The sequence below is a fragment of the Salmo trutta genome, chromosome 17 (genome assembly GCF_901001165.1).
Source record: "Salmo trutta chromosome 17, fSalTru1.1, whole genome shotgun sequence".
Lineage (NCBI taxonomy): Eukaryota > Metazoa > Chordata > Actinopteri > Salmoniformes > Salmonidae > Salmo > Salmo trutta.
Window position 1 is genome coordinate 4,051,992 of NC_042973.1, and position 18,940 is coordinate 4,070,931.

At 42.4% G+C, this 18,940-nt stretch overlaps 1 protein-coding gene across 1 annotated transcript in view; it reads right to left on the bottom strand.

Annotated features, from left to right (window-relative positions):
* LOC115151467 (kinesin-like protein KIF1A) overlaps window positions 1-17,912 on the bottom strand; it is a gene marked incomplete in the record, with an annotated part of 143,354 nt that extends 125,442 nt beyond the window's left edge. The window contains 2 exon segments of the mRNA XM_029695430.1: window positions 4,722-4,913; window positions 17,530-17,912. Of these exon segments, the coding sequence (XP_029551290.1) occupies window positions 4,722-4,827 (106 nt within the window).
* Between the last annotated feature and the right edge of the window lie 1,028 nt (window positions 17,913-18,940).

The following is an 18,940-nucleotide window of genomic DNA, read 5'->3' on the forward strand; positions in this document are numbered from 1 at the left end:
TGATCATCGTTACTGTAAGAAGGGCCTATAGGGCTGGTAACAGCTACTGTAAGAAGGGCCTATAGGGCTGGTCATAGTTACTGTAAGAAGGGCCTATAAGGCCGGTCATAGCTACTGTAAGAAGGGCCTATATGGCTGGTCATAGTTACTGTAAGAAGGGCCTATAGGGCTGGTCATAGCCACTGTAAGAAGGGCCTATAAGGCTGGTCATAGCTACTGTAAGAAGGGCCTATAGGGCTGGTAACAGCTACTGTAAGAAGGGCCTATAAGGCTGGTCATAGCTACTGTAAGAAGGGCCTATAGGTACTCCAACCTTAGATACTGTATACTGAACAGAGATAACACATTAGCATGTAAAACATGTGTGAATTTAAGTACTCTCTCTAATTTAAGAGCTCTCTCTAATTCTCTCTTTCTCTCTTTCTCTCTCTCGGATGACCTGAGCCCTAGGACCATGCCTCAGGACTACCTGGCATGATGACTCCTTGCTGTCCCCAGTCCACCTGGCCGTGCTGCTGCTCCAGTTTCAACTGTTCTGCCTGCGGCTATGGAACCCTGACCTGTTCACCGGACGTGCTACCTGTCCCAGACCTGCTGTTTTCAACTCTCTAGAGGCAGCAGGAGCGGTAGAGATACTCTCAAAGATCGGCTATGAAAAGCCAACTGACATTTACTCTTGAGGTGCTGACTTGTTGCACCCTCGACAACTACTGTGATTATTATTATCTGACCCTGCTGGTCATTTATGAACATTTGAACATCTTGGCCATGTTCTGTTATAATCTCCACCCGGCACAGCCAGAAGAGGACTGGCCACCCCTCATAGCCTGGTTCCTCTCTAGGTTTCTTCCTAGGTTTTGGCCTTTCTAGGGAGTTTTTCCTAGCCACCGTGCTTCTACACCTGCATTACTTGCTGTTTGGGGTTTTAGGCTGGGTTTCTATGCAGCACTTTGAGATATCAGCTGATGTAAGAAGGGCTATATAAATACATTTGATTTGATTTGATTAGCCTATATTCCTATATACTCTATACTGACTAAATCTCCTCTCCCCTAATACTCAGCAGGTTGACGTTTATTGTCATGAATCTTGTCCTGGAGGCAGAACTGAGCGATTTACCCTTAGATAGGCCAGCTGCAAAGTCAAAATTGGCAATATAGAATCCGATTTTATGACTTTGTGGCTGTGCCAGCTGGTGACCAATCTACAGAGCTACCTGCAGAACAACATTCATGAGGGGAAAAACGCCAACCTGCCTATACTGACTGTGTTGTCCTCAAGCCTCTCTCTCCTATGTTAACAATACATTTCCATACTGAAGCCATGCAATTTCTGTTCCAAAACATATCCAACATATTTACATTAGCAAATATGGGATAGGCTTTCATTTTGTTATTGTGTTTCTGTAGGATATTTACCAAAAAATGGGCTATAACGGACTAATATTTGAATTGGAGTCGATGACAATGCAATACATTAAAGACGGTTAAACCACAACTTAAATCAACCCCATATTTAACTATGGAGCACGTGCCGATTGGCCAGTGAGGGGTCAAGCCTTGACACACCTTCAACTTGTTTATTCAGCCCTTTCGCACCACATCCAGCTACTGCGCCCATAATTCTGGTTGTGTAAATAGCAGAAATAATTCTGACACACCCTTATCACCAGCACTTAGATGTACAATTGTGTTAGGTTTGTTGAAATACAACCCCAAGGCTTTACCTCCTACACCTCCTGACCTTTCCAATATCACCTTTTCTCTACACCTCCTGACCTTTCCAATATCACCTTTTCTCTACAACTCCTGACCTTTCCAATATCACCTTTTCTCTACACCTCCTGACCTTTCCAATATCACCTTTTCTCTACACCTCCTGACCTTTCCAATATCACCTTTTCTTTACAGCTGTATGATTATGTCAATTAACCCTATCGGTCTACCTAAATACCTGATGCTACAAGACTAAAGACTGCATAAGGCCATCTGATTAAAAACCTTTACAGACAACCTCGCTATGAAGCATACCGGTATGCAGAAACTACATTCTACAACGGGATGGTAAAAACAAGTATTGTGATTGGTTGAGGTGTTTTCTAAGCCATACTAAAATAAATATATATATATATATCTATGATGCAAAAAAAAATATGGCATCTTGTTTTCTGTTCCATCTGAGAAATCCCTGCATATCTATTGTCCCATCAATGCCACTTTATATAATGTTCTCATACCCTACATTGCTCATCTCATATGTATATACTGTACTCTATACCATCTACTGCATCTTGCCTATGCCGTTCGGCCATCACTCATTTATATATTTGTATGTACATATTCGTATTCATTCCTTTACGCTTGTGTGTATAAGGTAGTTGTTGTGAAATTGTTAGATTACTTGTTAGATATTACTGCATGGTCGGAACTAGAAGCACAAGCATTTCGCTACACTCGCATTAACACCTGCTAACCACGTGTATGTGACAAATACATTTGAATTGATTTGATCAGCCCAGCCAATTAATTAACTTGATGTCCGCTGTAAAAAATAAAAATAAAAAACATCTAGACATTGTTTCCAGCCTAACATTTGGGATTCAACAACAAGAGTTTGTACAAACGGTGATGTGTGTCTTTCGACAATTGAAACATTTATTTCAATATTGAAATTCAACCTTCGTTGTCATACTGAGAATGAACGTATCAGGAGGGACAACAACAACAAAAAACATTCTCAGCCAGTCGAAATCATGAATCAGCATTATTTTTATGACTGTATACTGTATACAAAGAGATTTCAGTAGAACAACTGGTCAAACGACATGAAAGGCAGCTAGTTTGCTGTTTTACCAGCTTCAGTTTGAAGTGATTGCGTTAGATGTGCCGTTGGCTAGCTCCTCAGTACAGTGTCCTGACGACAGACCTTTTTGTTCTGTGCCAGGTGAAATCGCACATCATTTTGCTCATTTTTTTTATGGATGTATCCACAACAGCTTAAAAACAAACGCAAATGCAGTTACTCTGTTGATATTCTAGCTGCATTGTTTGACATGACTGTGTTTGCCGTAGTTGGTCAGCTAGCAAACAAGGAAGAAGAGCGTTGGCATGGAACATTTAGAACGAACGACTTGTGCGTGTCCATAGAATTATGACCGCAGCTCAGCCGTGCTAAAAAACAATCTGTTTAGCACGCCATCTCGTTTACAATTTACTTTATTAAAACACACAAAGTGTGCATCCAAAGTGGCACCCTATTCTCATAGGTCTCTGGTCAAAGTAGTGTACTATATAGGGAATAGGGTGCCATAGGTCTCTGGTCAAAAGTAGTGCACTATATAAGGAATAGGGTGCCATAGGTCTCTGGTCAAAAGTAGTGCACTATATAGGGAATAGGGTGCCATAGGTCTCTGGTCTAAAGTAGTGCACTATATAGGTAATAGGGTTCCATAGTTCTCTGGTCAAAATTAGTGCACTATATAGGGAATAGGGTGCCATAGGTCTCTGGTCTAAAGTAGTGCACTATATATAGGGAATAGGGTGCCATAGGGCTCTGGTCTAAAGTAGTGCACTATATAGGGAATAGGGTGCCATAGGGCTCTGGTCTAAAGTAGGGCACTATATAGGGAATAGGGTACCATTTGAGATGCCCTTGCACACAACACTTATAGGTCCTGTTCTGTATGTCAGCAATGAGTGTCCGAGGAAATGGGGACTTGGTTTTTTGACTCCAGCCAGCCATGACATGAAAAAGGCTAGGAAATGGGGACTTGGTTTTTTGACTCCAGCCAGCTGTGACATGAAGAAGGCTAGGGAACGGGGGGGGGACAGGGGGGGATGAGCTAAATTAGGCCATATGCTAAATATTTTAGGGAAGCTAATCTATTATTGACCAATGGCTTTACCTTACTGAACAGGCTAGATATCAAGTCTCTCTGCAATCTCCTCAACACCATGGCTAAGACTTCTCTTCATAACCTGGGATCCCAAGAATCCAGGCCAGGACAATCCACAAGAGAGAGGTGACTGACCAGAAAAATGCTTTCAGACTCCAGCCGTAATAAATCCCTCAAAACAAGTCATTTGTGGTGATAGGAAAGTCTCCCAGGCTCTTTCTAGCCTAGCCATACCATGAACATTGATCCTTACAGTTTCCTAACTGTACAATGGTATAGCAGCATACATATGCAAGCTACGCTAGCATAGGCAATAATATTTTACTGTTTGCAACATTTTTATAAATTGCTTCCTTTCCCAAAATATTACAATTTTATTGTACAATTCTAACCATATGAAAACCAATCTATTAAAAGACAGAAACCAGTACAGTTCAACAACCACTCTCAAAAGTGAAAATCACATGACCTATAATGCCACCACATTAAACGAATGAGTAAAGGAAATCACAAATGAATGTCAGGTCAGATTTGTTCCTTTGTTTCCGTAATGGACTGTCCAGTGTGGAAGGCTGGCTGAGTGCACTGCGGAGGCATAATAATGCGTGTGTGTAATCTGGCTATCTGAACACTGTGGAGTCATAGCATTACTACAAAATGGCTGCCTTCCATTGTGATTCAGTTTTAACATAACATCGTATCTGTAAGTGAAAATGTAGGTATGAAATAATATTTAACAACATTGTTGTCACTGTAATAATTACAGTGTTTTACACAGTGTGTGTGTGTGTGTGTGTCTGTGTCTGTGTGTGTGTGTGATACTCACTGGTTGTGTTTCCTGACATCTGGATGATGCATTTGCTGTCCTTCCCCATCTCTCTGGAGTTGAAGGGGCGAACCCGCACCGCCACCTTCACAGAGGCCCCGGACATGGTGCCTCCTGTCTAGGACCAGCCTGCACGGAGCGCCTCTCAAAACGGGCCCAAACACAGAGTCCTGGAGACGGGTATAGCAACACCTGAAATAGAAGAAGAAGAGTCCTGCTTTATTTTGAAGTGCATCACTTCTTTATTTGAAATGCATCAAGGCTTTATAAAGCCTTCATATAGACTTCATAAGCACGACATAGATGCTTCACAATTCATATTACTGGAAGCTTTAGGTATTGCCAGAGCTATTTATCTAGAGAATTAAGGACATTGATGTTTCTGCAATGATGCATTTACATGGGGTTCCTGAGAGGCTCAGCGGTCTGAGGTACTGCATCTCAGTGCTAGAGGCGTCACTACAAACCCTGGTTCGATCCCGGGCTGTATCACAACCGGCCGTGATCGGGAGGCCCAATAGGGCGGTGTACAATTGTCCCAGCGTCGTCCGTGTTAGGGGAGGGTTTGGCCGGAGGTAAGCTGTCATTGTCAATAAGAATTTGTTCTTAACTGACTTGCCTAGTTAAATAAAAGGTTAAATAAAAAATAACCATGGTACCACTTTCCATGGCAGCCACATTAGCTCCTCACGGGCAATATTGACCAATAGCTGTTCACAGAATTTTCTGAATTTAAACAATGCTATGTACAAGACTCCAAATAAACATCGTTAATGGATAAATGGAATGCTAAATAAAAGTTGCTAACATGGCATCCATTTTAAAAGTTGGCCCAACTCTCTAAATATGACCCTGGGTATTGCTAGTAGAAATGTCTTAGTCGTTACTATTTAAGGCAGGGGAGCAAATTTGGTTTTAGAAGTCGGGGGGGAGGGGGGACAAAACAGCCTACCCGACCGCTTGGAGGTGTCCACATGGTCCTAAAGCACACCGTTGCAATTTCAGAATGTGTGCGGGGGGGGGGGGGGGGGGGCATGTCACCCCAGTCCCCATTGAAAGTTGAGCCCCAGGTTTAAGGTATTGATTTGATGCAGTTATGAGTGTATAAACCTTACAATTGGTTTCCAATTGAATAAGTTCCCCACTGAATGAAATACAACAAGGCAACACTAAACATGTCGTCCCCCGTGAATGATGCAGTTAACGTCTGGTTCGTTCAGTCATCCCTACGGTGGATAGAATAAGGTTTTGGAATGAAAGCTGAAAAATAATGTCTCAGGTTAACACAGACTAAGATCTTATATGTTATGTTCTATGATAATATCAGTCAGTTAACATGAACTTTATGAATTATCAAGATAATATCAGTCAATTAACATGAACTTTATGTGATTTATGTGTTTTAAAAATTCACACAAATAAAATACGTTAGCTGATGAAGATTAATTCATAGAACTAAATATTTCCTAAGCCTGTGTTTTACCATAGACATTATTTTCGGGCGTTTATCCCCCCCTCCACAAAAAGGTATTAATTTTCCTCATAGACTTTGTCCAATGAACCATGGCGGAGTTATAGGGCCTACAGAAAGACGCCTGACTATTTGTCTCTTTTGAACATTGAGATTGTCAGTCTCTTTAGCAATGAGTGGAATGTTATCTGAAGACACCTTTCTCAGAATAGAAGGACAGTCGGGAGGAGACAAGATCAGGTGGTACCATTCTAGCCAATGAGAGGGCAGATATGCGTGTGAACAACAGGCACGACTCTGTTATGAAGTGTTTTTTTTCATAAAGTTGCCAGGATGTAACTCGTCCTAGTTACCAGTACACTCGTAGCAACCTAACAACTACGAAAGGTATATATTCTAGCAAATAAGCCATACAAATGTTTGTTAACCAAGTTCGACACTCTCCAAAACAAAACCATTTTGGTTCCATTTGTCTCTCTCGTTGTGTCTCTTCCTCTCTGGTCTGACTCACAAATTTCAATAAATTACTATAGCTCCAGCCTTGGGCCAATCAGGGTCATTTTGTAAATGACAGATCTCTATGGCAAGACACGCACCCAAGTTTTGTCCAAAATAGGACGAGTGCTGTCTGAGATATCGCGTGTGACTAACGTGTGAACGAAAGGGCAGACGAACGGAGGATGGTGACCGATCCATCGACAACAAAGTAAGTATTAAGTAGTATGTAGTGTCTCTATGATGTGTCACCACTAACCTGCCAGGGCTGCGTCCCAAAAAGGCACCCTATTCCCTACATAGTGCACTACTTTAGACACATCCCAGATTACAGAGCCCTTCTGCTGTGAATCCATTAAGATAATACAGAAGTGGGGATATTGATTCAGGAAGCCTCTCTACTGGAAGCACAAAGCTTGACATCAGTTCAGCTTTAGGATAAGATGTTAGCTAAGATCTGAGACCACTAAAACTGTGAGACTCCCTCTCACTGCTCTGTCCATCCATATCACTATGGCAACCTACTCCTCCGAGAGTCATCAAGCACTCTGAAATCTATAATCTCATTTAAGGGAGATAACACTGAACTGCAGAGAGAAAGAGAGAGAGACAGCAACAGAGAGAAACAGCGACAGAGAGAGAGACAGAGAGAGAGACAGAGAGACAGCGACAGAGAGAGTGAGACAGAGAGAGACAGCGACAGAGAGAGACAGCAACAGAGAGAGAGAAAGAGACAGAGACAGCAACAGAGAGAGAGACAGAGACAGAGAGAGAGACAGAGAGAGAGACAGAGAGACAGCGACAGAGAGAGATGTTAATTCATTTTTCCTTTTGTACTTTAACTATTTGCATATAATATGATACTTGAAATGTTTTTATTATTTTTGAACTTGTGTGAGTATAATGTTTACTGTTAATCTTTTTATTTTTTATTTCACTTTAGTTTATTATCTATTTCACTTGCATTGGCAATGTGAACATATGTTTCCCATGCCAATAAAGCCCTTAAATTGAAATGGAGAGAAACAGAGACAGACAAAGAGAGAAAGAGAGAGAGACATAGAGAGACATAGAGAGAGAGAGAGAGAGAGAGAGAGAGAGAGAGAGAGAGAGAGAGACAGAGAGAGAGAGACAGAGAGAGAGACAGAGAGAGAGAGACAGAGAGAGAGACAGAGAGAGAGAGAATGAGGATAGAGATGTACAGAAGAGACATTGTGACAACTGGACCTGTTTAATCTCGGGAAAACCAAATCTTGCGTGAGTTGACCAAGTACTTGATTTGTGTTTTTCTGTTAACTGTCAGTCACAACAGACTAGGACCTGTCATTCAATTAAATCAATCTGTGTACAAACAAGGCCTCACAACCCCTGGTCCAGACCACCACCAGTGGACTACAATAGAGGATGCCTGACTGGCTGGCTGGCTGGCTGTCTCATGAAAGGAGCGTGCATGGTCAGCTCCAGCCGAGGGGAGATGGGAAACTAGCCTGGCGGCAACAATAGAATTGCAGCCACAGCTGAATGACAGGCCGCTCCCTAGGATTACCCTGGTCCAATAACACATAGACAGACCAGTCAGCCAGCAAGTCAGTCAGTCAGTCACCCTGGTCCAATAACACAGCGACAGACCAGTCAGCCAGTCAGTCAGTCAGTCAGTCACCCTGGTCCAATAACACAGAGACAGACCAGTCAGCCAGTCAGTCAGTCAGTCAGTCACCCTGGTCCAATAACACATAGACAGACCAGTCAGCCAGTCAGTCACCCTGGTCCAATAACACATAGACAGACCAGTCAGCCAGTCAGTCAGTCAGTCAGTCACACTGGTCCAATAACACAGAGACAGACCAGTCAGTCAGTCAGCCAGTCAGCCAGTCAGTCAGTCAGTCAGTCAGTCAGTCAGTCAGTCAGTCAGTCACACTGGTCCAATAACACAGAGACAGACCAGTCAGTCAGTCAGTCAGTCAATCAGTCAGTCAGTCAGTCAGTCAGTCAGTCACACTGGTCCAATAACACAGAGACAGACCAGTCAGTCAGTCAGTCAGCCAGTCAGTCAGTCAGTCAGTCAGTCACACTGGCCCAATAAGGGTGACCGCATGCTTCTCAGCCGAAACAGTTTGGAAAAGTTAGTGCACATTTTGTGCCGATTTTGTTCATTTTGGACTGTGATTAGGGTTTTTTTCGGCTGATCGGGCGCACTACATGTTTTCTAGAGGCAAGCTGAAGTTGGTAGCTAAAGTCATTGTCCCTTCGTCTGTGATTGGTCAAGAGTAGGGATTCTTCAATAAAGGATATGTTTTCATTCAACGAGATATGACTCGTCTTCATGCGGATTATTTCATTGAGAAATACTGTATCAAACATCTTAGTTAAACGTAAAATTGCGCGACTAAGATCTCCTCTGCAAAAACGTCAAAATTAATGACAGATTTCTTGAGTTATCTTCGATTAGTTCTGACTATTTTGAGGAAGTGTATACTGGCTACGACGAGAGTATGTGAGCACACTCATTGGGTTTGACTAGCCGAGTTCCGTTAGCCGAGTTCCGTTACCCGAGTTCCGTTAGCCCAGTTCCGTTAGCCGAGTTCCGTTAGCCCAGTTCCGTTAGCCCAGTTCGGTTAGCCGAGTTCCGTTAGCCCAGTTCCGTTAGCCCAGTTCCGTTGGCCGAGTTCCGTTGGCCGAGTTCCGTTAGCCCAGTTCCGTTAGCCGAGTTCCGTTAGCCCAGTTCCGTTAGCCCAGTTCGGTTAGCCGAGTTCCGTTAGCCGAGTTCCGTTAGCCGAGTTCCGTTAGCCCAGTTCCGTTAGCCCAGTTCCGTTAGCCGAGTTCCGTTAGCCCAGTTCCGTTAGCCGAGTTCCGTTAGCCCAGTTCCGTTAGCCCAGTTCGGTTAGCCGAGTTCCGTTAGCCCAGTTCCGTTAGCCCAGTTCCGTTAGCCCAGTTCCGTTAGCCGAGTTCCGTTAGCCGAGTTCCGTTAGTTGAGTTCCGTTAGCCGAGGTCCGTTAGCCGAGTTCCGTTAGTCGAGTTCTGTTAGCCGAGATCCGTTAGCCGAGTTCTGTTAGCCGAGTTCTGTTAGCGCCAGCCGAACTGAAGCATGGTGACACCTTAACACAGCGACCAGACAGTCAGTAAGTCAGTCACACAACAAACCCAAGGTTACTGCAGGGCTCATTTAGAAAAGAGACCTCGGTCTCAATGTGACTCCGTTTTAAAATAAACCAACAGAGACCAGACCAGTCAGTCAGTCTGTCTGTCAGTCTGTCAGTCTCTCAGTCACAACACAGAGACCATAGACTAGACCAGGGTTCCAGGCTGGGAGAATACAAGAGAATACAGGAGATATAGGAGAATACAGGAGTAAAGACTGGGAGAATACAGGAGAATACAGGAGATATAGGAGAATACAGGAGTAAAGACTGGGAGAATACAGGAGAATACAGGAGATACAGGAGAATACAGGAGAATACAGGAGAATACAGGAGTAAAGACTGGGAGAATATAGGAGATATAGGAGCTATCGGAGTAAAGACTGGGAGAATGCAGGAGAAAACACGAGCTACAGGAGAATACTGGAGAATAAAGGACATATAGGAGAATACAGGAGATATAGGAGAATACAGGAGCTATAGGAGAATACAGGAGCTATAGGAGAATACAGGAGAATACAGGAGATATAGGAGAATACAGGAGAATACAGGAGCTATAGGAGAATACAGGAGATATATGAGAATACAGGAGCTATAGGAGATATAGGAGAATACAGGAGAATACAGGAGATATAGGAGAATACAGGAGAATACAGGAGCTATAGGAGAATACAGGAGATATATGAGAATACAGGAGCTATAGGATATATAGGAGAATACAGGAGAATACAGGAGCTATAGGAGATATAGGAGATACAGAAGAATACAGGAGATATAGGAGATATAGGAGAATACAGGAGATATAGGAGAATACAGGAGAATACAGGAGATATAGGAGAATACAGGAGATATAGGAGAATACAGGAGATATAGGAGAATACAGGAGATATAGGAGATATAGGAGAATACAGGAGATATAGGAGATATAGGAGAATACAGGAGATATAGGAGCTATAGGAGAATACAGGAGATATAGGAGAATACAGGAGATATAGGAGCTATAGGAGAATACAGGAGAATACAGGAGTAAAATTACTAGAATGATCAGATGAGGATAGACAGGTTTTCTACAGCAATTATTATCAATTAGTTGCATACAGTTCGATTACAATTAAATAGAAATGACATATCAATTAGTAGCATACGGTACAATTACAATTAGATAGAAATGACACATCAGTTAGTTGCATACAGTACGTTCAGCTCAGCTGTCGTTGTAAGGGGATAGATTACATTTTGACACATGCTCTTATTAGAGATGTGTTTGTGTGCTTTCAAAGTCAATCTGCAAACCTTTAAAAGTCATTACATATTTGGGTAGTGAACAATAATTCGGAAGCCTCACTGTTTGCATCATTAACATGGCTTTTTGTTTGAAACGATGACAAACCATCTGAAATGATGCAAATATCTGACATAGAAGTATAAGCAGAAGAATACTAAGCCTGTAGCATATTGACTAGCCTGTAGCATATTGACTAGCCTGTAGCATATTGATAAGCCTGTAGCATATTGATAAGCCTGTAGCATATTGATAAGCCTGTAGCATATTGACTAGCCTGTAGCATATTGATAAGCCTGTAGCATATTGATAAGCCTGTAGCATATTGACTAGCCTGTAGCATATTGATATGCCTGTAGCATATTGATAAGCCTGTAGCATATTGATAAGCCTGTAGCATATTGATAAGCCTGTAGCATATTGACTAGCCTGTAGCATATTGACTAGCCTGTAGCATATTGACTAGCCTGTAGCATATTGATAAGCCTGTAGCATATTGACTAGCCTGTAGCATATTGATAAGCCTGTAGCATATTGATAAGCCTTTAGCATATTGACAAGCCTGTAGCATATTGACTAGCCTGTAGCATATTGATAAGCCTGTAGCATATTAATAAGCCTGTAGCATATTGATAAGCCTTTAGCATATTGACTAGCCTGTAGCATATTGATAAGCCTGTAGCATATTGATAAGCCTGTAGCATATTGACTAGCCTGTAGCATATTGATAAGCCTGTAGCATATTGATAAGCCTGTAGCATATTGACTAGCCTGTAGCATATTGATATGCCTGTAGCATATTGATAAGCCTGTAGCATATTGATAAGCCTGTAGCATATTGATAAGCCTGTAGCATATTGACTAGCCTGTAGCGTATTGACTAGCCTGTAGCATATTGACTAGCCTGTAGCATATTGATAAGCCTGTAGCATATTGACTAGCCTGTAGCATATTGATAAGCCTGTAGCATATTGATAAGCCTTTAGCATATTGACAAGCCTGTAGCATATTGACTAGCCTGTAGCATATTGATAAGCCTGTAGCATATTGACTAGCCTGTAGCATATTGATAAGCCTGTAGCATATTGATAAGCCTTTAGCATATTGACAAGCCTGTAGCATATTGACTAGCCTGTAGCATATTGACTAGCCTGTGGCATATTGACTAGCCTGTAGCATATTGATAAGCCTGTAGCATATTGACTAGCCTGTAGCATATTGACTAGCCTGTAGCATATTGATAAGCCTTTAGCATATTGATAAGCCTGTAGCATATTGATAAGCCTGTAGCATATTGATAAGCCTTTAGCATATTGACTAGCCTGTAGCATATTGATAAGCCTGTAGCATATTGACTAGCCTGTAGCATATTGACTAGCCTGTGGCATATTGACTAGCCTGTAGCATATTGATAAGCCTGTAGCATATTGACTAGCCTGTAGCATATTGACTAGCCTGTAGCATATTGATAAGCCTGTAGCATATTGATAAGCCTGTAGCATATTGATAAGCCTGTAGCATATTGACTAGCCTGTAGCATATTGATAAGCCTGTAGCATATTGACTAGCCTGTAGCATAATGATAAGCCTGTAGCATATTGATAAGCCTGTAGCATATTGATAAGCCTGTAGCATATTGACTAGCCTGTAGCATATTGATAAGCCTGTAGCATATTGACTAGCCTGTAGCATAATGATAAGCCTGTAGCATATTGATAAGCCTGTAGCAAATTGATAAGCCTGTAGCATATTGACTAGCCTGTAGCATATTGACTAGCCTGTAGCATATTGACTAGCCTGTAGCATATTGACAAGCCTGTAGCATATTGATAAGCCTGTAGCATATTGACTAGCCTGTAGCATATTGACTAGCCTGTAGCATATTGATAAGCCTGTAGCATATTGACTAGCCTGTAGCATATTGACTAGCCTGTAGCATATTGACTAGCCTGTAGCATATTGATAAGCCTGTAGCATATTGATAAACCTGTAGCATATTGACTAGCCTGTAGCATATTGACTAGCCTGTAGCATATTGATAAGCCTGTAGCATATTGATAAACCTGTAGCATATTGATAAGCCTGTAGCATATTGACTAGCCTGTAGCATATTGATAAGCCTGTAGCATATTGATAAGCCTGTAGCATATTGATAAGCCTGTAGCATATTGATAAGCCTGTAGCATATTGACAAGCCTGTAGCATATTGATAAGCCTGTAGCATATTGACTAGCCTGTAGCATATTGACTAGCCTGTAGCATATTGACTAGCCTGTAGCATATTGATGCAACACTAATGACTCATGGTGTAAAAACTGCTTTGTCACACCAGACCCAGGGTGTATTTCCTTTATCCTGAATGGCCCCTAAGACCCAAAGGGTGCCTTGAATAGGTTTACTAATAAGGGCATACAGTACATAGTATTCAATATACACTATATATACAAAAGTATGTGGACACCCCTTCAGGATTAGTGGATTCAGCTATTTCAGCCACACCTGTTGCTGAGAGGTGTATAAAATCAAGCACACAGCCATGCAATCTCCATGGACAAACATTGGCAGTAGAACAGGCCCTTACTGAAGAGCTCAGTGACTTTGTGATCTTGTGGCTGAATGAAAGCAAATCTCAGCAGCAATCTTCCAAAATCTAGTGGAAAGCCTTCCCAGAAGACTGGAGTCTCTAATAGCAGCACGATTAAGGTCCATGATTTTGGAATGAGATTGTCGACGAGCAGGTGTCCACATACTTTTGGTCATGTAGCGTACCTACCATTATAACCAGTTCCCAATGGTAAACTATTACCATAACCAATCGTAACCTAGGATTGTAACTATTTGACTGAGTATGGTACTAAAAAGCTGTAATGAATCATTTGAATCAGTTCTCACAATAGAGCCACGTACAGTCCCACCCCCATGATATTGTGATTTGGAATCGTAGGTCTGCCTCGCAAAATGAGAGCAAGTAACATCTACTGTATATCATATTATGTTAACCCCAAAATATTGCATGTAGACCTACTAGTAGAAAGACTTCCATGTAGACCTACCTGCAGCCCTGGACATATACGTGAGGTGGTGTCAAACAGGAGTGAATTGAGAAATATTTACCGATTGCTTTTGTGGAATGGCGTAGATTTCATTGCAAAGGTAAAATACATAAAAATTCTGATGTGTTTTGTAGGCTGGCCTACTTGAAGCAGTCCAACATTATGTTTCAGCTTGGCCTATCAAACTATAAAGGTAGAATGGCGGGTAACATCTTTTAGGAAACGGATACTGTGTAGAAAAATGTCATTGACATAATGTATGACCTATGGTTACTGAAATGATAACGCCAGATAATCCAGCGTTTGGAAGATATATTGACACGGGTGTTGTTAAGCCCAAGACTAAATCTAAGGTTGCAACCCAAACCGGCTGGTCGGTCGTTCGTTCTATTGGTTCAGATGCTAGAGACGCGACCGAGTCGTTAAGATTTTTGTTCTGTATCTATAGACACGACCCAGTCGTTAAGTATTTTGGTTCTGTAACTATGGACGCGACCCAGTCGTTAAGTATTTTGGTTCTGTAACTATGGACACGACCCAGTCGTTCAGTATTTTGGTTCTGTATCTATGGACACGACCCAGTCGTTCAGTATTTTGGTTCTGTAACTATGGACACGACCCAGTCGTTCAGTATTTTGGTTCTGTAACTATGGACACGACCCAGTCGTTCAGTATTTTGGTTCTGTAACTATGGACACGACCCAGTCGTTCAGTATTTTGGTTCTGTAACTATGGACGCGACTCAGTCGTTAAGTGTTTTGGTTCTGTAACTATGGACGCGACCCAGTCGTTCAGTATTTTTGTTCTGTAACTATGGACACGACCCAGTCGTTAAGTATTTTGGTTCTGTAACTATGGACACGACTCAGTCGTTAAGTATTTTGGTTCTGTAACTATGGACACGACTTAAGTATTTTGGTTCTGTATCTATGGACACGACCCAGTCGTTCAGTATTTTGGTTCTGTATCTATGGACACGACTCAGTCGTTCAGTATTTTGGTTCTGTAACTATGGACACGACCCAGTCGTTCAGTATTTTGGTTCTGTAACTATGGACACGACCCAGTCGTTCAGTATTTTGGTTCTGTAACTATGGACACGACCCAGTCGTTCAGTATTTTGGTTCTGTATCGATGGACTCGACCCAGTCGTTCAGTATTTTTGTTCTGTATCTATGGACGCGACTCAGTCGTTAAGTGTTTTGGTTCTGTAACTATGGACACGACCCAGTCGTTCAGTATTTTGGTTCTGTATCTATGGACACGACTCAGTCGTTCAGTATTTTGGTTCAGTAACTATGGACACGACTCAGTCGTTAAGTATTTTGGTTCTGTATCTATGGACACGACCCAGTCGTTCAGTATTTTGGTTCTGTATCTATGGACACGACTCAGTCGTTCAGTATTTTGGTTCTGTATCTATGGACACGACTCAGTCGTTCAGTATTTTGGTTCTGTATCTATGGACACGACCCAGTCGTTCAGTATTTTGGTTCTGTATCTATGGACACGACTCAGTCGTTCAGTATTTTGGTTCTGTATCTATGGACACGACTCAGTCGTTCAGTATTTTGGTTCTGTATCTATGGACACGACCCAGTCGTTCAGTATTTTGGTTCTGTATCTATGGACACGACTCAGTCGTTCAGTATTTTGGTTCTGTATCTATGGACACGACTCAGTCGTTCAGTATTTTGGTTCTGTATCTATGGACACGACCCAGTCGTTCAGTATTTTGGTTCTGTAACTATGGACACGACCCAGTCGTTCAGTATTTTGGTTCTGTAACTATGGACACGACAGTCGTTCAGTATTTTGGTTCTGTATCTATGGACACAACAGTCGTTCAGTATTTTGGTTCTGTAACTATGGACACGACCCAGTCGTCCAGTATATTGGTTCTGTAACTATGGACACGACAGTCGTTCAGTATTTTGGTTCTGTAACTATGGACACGACTCAGTTGTTCATTATTTTTGTTCTGTAACTATGGACACGACCCAGTCGTTCTTTGGTTCTGTATCTATGGACACGACTCAGTCGTTCTTTGGTTCTGTATCTATGGACACGACTCAGTTGTTCATTCTAAATGTTCTATTGCCAGACTGTCTGGCAACGTTCTTATCGTTTGCTCGCTAACTAGCCAACTAAGGCTAACCTACAGTCACGTCAAAAAGTGCAGCCAGAATAAAAGCAAAGTAGCTGCATTTCCATTTGTTTAAGCTGTTTTCTAGTGACGTTTATTTGGATACATCCATAACAATAAGCTAATGAGGAGTGACTTCACCTGGCATAGAAAATGCTATTTCGTCAGGAATGTTGTTCAGAGGAGCTAGCCAAGAACACAGCTACAGTAACACAATCTCTTCAAACTGAATGTAGAAAGACTGCAAACTAGCTGCACTCCGTTTAATTTCACCTGTTTTCTATTGACATTTCTTTGTATATATATCCATCAAAATAATGCTGATTCATGATTTGGACTGGCTGAGAAAAACGGCCTGCCTGTCTCGTCCCGACACCTTCATTACCTATTAATACTCATGTCTGATTTTTTTTGGCATATCCCAAAACTCCCTGAGACCCTCGGATAGGGGGGTCTGCAATTATCAACCGCGACCCAAGAGCAATTAGGGTTAAGTGCCTTGCTCAAGTGCGACAGATTTCTCACCTTACGAACTAGAGACCTTTTGATAACTGGCCCGACGCTCTAACCAATAGTCTACTTTATTATAGGTATAGGCTGGTTTTTAGGCTTAATCTGACATGAGAATGCATCTGACCACCATTTCTGGAGAGAGACTATAATTACGAGGATATACATGTTGTGTGAAATAAAACGCAGGTGAACAGGACATGCATCATGGGAGTTTATCATGATCTAATGTTAGCCTACAATTTACTCCCCACATAATTTTAATTGTATTTTTTATCATAGGCTACAACACATGCCTTTAGTTTAGACGTAGGCTGTCATTTGAAACGGACATTTCAGGATAATTCAACGGTGTAGGGCTATTATATTGTCCCAGGCACAATTCAATTGTAAAGTAATAAAAAAAAGCTAAATTCTAAATGAGGCTGTCAACTGATGTTGCTGCCTACCTCACCTCCTGAATGACATTCTTATTGTCAACCAGCTCAACATTATACTAGAAAAGGAAAATAAATAGGTTCTAGAGAAAATTATTTATTATATCATAAGCCCCTAGTTTTCCATCCATCCTACATGGTCTGAGCTGACAGCTCCTCTATAGCCGCACCCCATCACCATCTTTTCCTCCCTTTCCTTCCCAGCCCCGGGGAGATGAAACACCAAACAAACACAGCCCCATGAATACTGCATAAGTACCAGAACAATGGATCCTACCTCGTTAATGCCCCGTCCGGTTTAAGAAGCTTGTTTGCTCTACTCTCCTCTTCTGTTAATTGTCTGTCTTCCAGCTCTGGCTCTGACTCTCTCTCTCTCTCTCTCTGTTTGACTGACTGACTGACTGTCACAGACCAGCTGCCAGCCCACTTCCCTCCTTTTCTCCCCTCCTCCCTCCGAGCAGGAAGAAGACTCGAGGTAGAAAAAGAACACCACGACAGCTAGAGGGTATATTATAGCATAGCCTAGAATTCCCTGCTATAGCCTGGGGTCCAGGGAGGGTTTGATAAAACAGGAAGGGTTTTGCGTTGAGTGCTGGAAGACAAAATGTCTCTGTTCTGTTGACTGCCTGCCTGCCTGCTGCCTACAGGAAGGATGCTGAGCTGTACTGAGCCTGGTGATGTCATCACTGAGGGAGGTAGCAGCATCAATGCAGCAGAGACAGCGAGAGAGAGAGAGAGAGAGAGAGAGAGAGAGAGAGAGAGAGAGAGGGGAGAGAGAGAGAGAGAGAGAGAGAGAGAGAGAGAGAAAGAGAGGGAGGGAGGGAGGGAGGAGGAGGGGAGGGCTGAATATCAGGCAGAGAGAAACAGCCAATAAAGCCCTTGAATTGAATTGAAACAGAGCGAGAGAGAGAGAGAGAGATGGGGAAAGGGTGGGGGAGGGCAGGGCTGAGCACCGGGCAGAGAGAGAGCGAGAGAGAGAGAGTGAGAGAGAGAGAGAGAGCGAGAGAGAGAGAGAGAGAGCGAGAGAGAGAGAGAAAGAATAAGAGAGAAAAAGAGAGGGGGGGAAGGGAGGGGAGGGGTAAGCATACTGGCTGGCAACGTTCTCATCCCTTGCTTGCTAGCTAACCAACTACGGCTAATTTACAGTCACGTCAAACAGTGCAGACAGAATAACAAGCTAGTCAACAACACAGCTAACGCAATCACTTCAAACTGGAGCTGGAAAGACTGCAAACTAGTTGCACTTCGTTTCGTTTGACCTTTTTTTCAATTGGATTTTATTTGTATATGTACAAATAATATATGCCAGCTGATTCATGATTTCGACTGGCTGAGAAACGCTGCCTGCCTGTCTCTCTCGTCCCGACTCCCGACACGTTCATCACTACGGGACAGCTGGAGATGGAATTTGAATATTGAAACAACGTTGCAAATGTCGGAGAGACAGACAGCAAGGTTTATACAAATCACGACAGTTGAAAACGAAATGTTAGTCTAAAGGAAATGGTAGATAATGTCTAGATGCTTTTTATAGTGCGAGATCAAGTTTATAAATTGCCTGGCTGGGCTGACGAGACAGTGGACTGCGATGGAACAGAGTCAATAGGAATTTTAACATCAGCCAGTGGTAACTTGTCGAATAGGAAAGCGGTTTTAACCAATCATCATTCAGGATTAGTCACCACCCA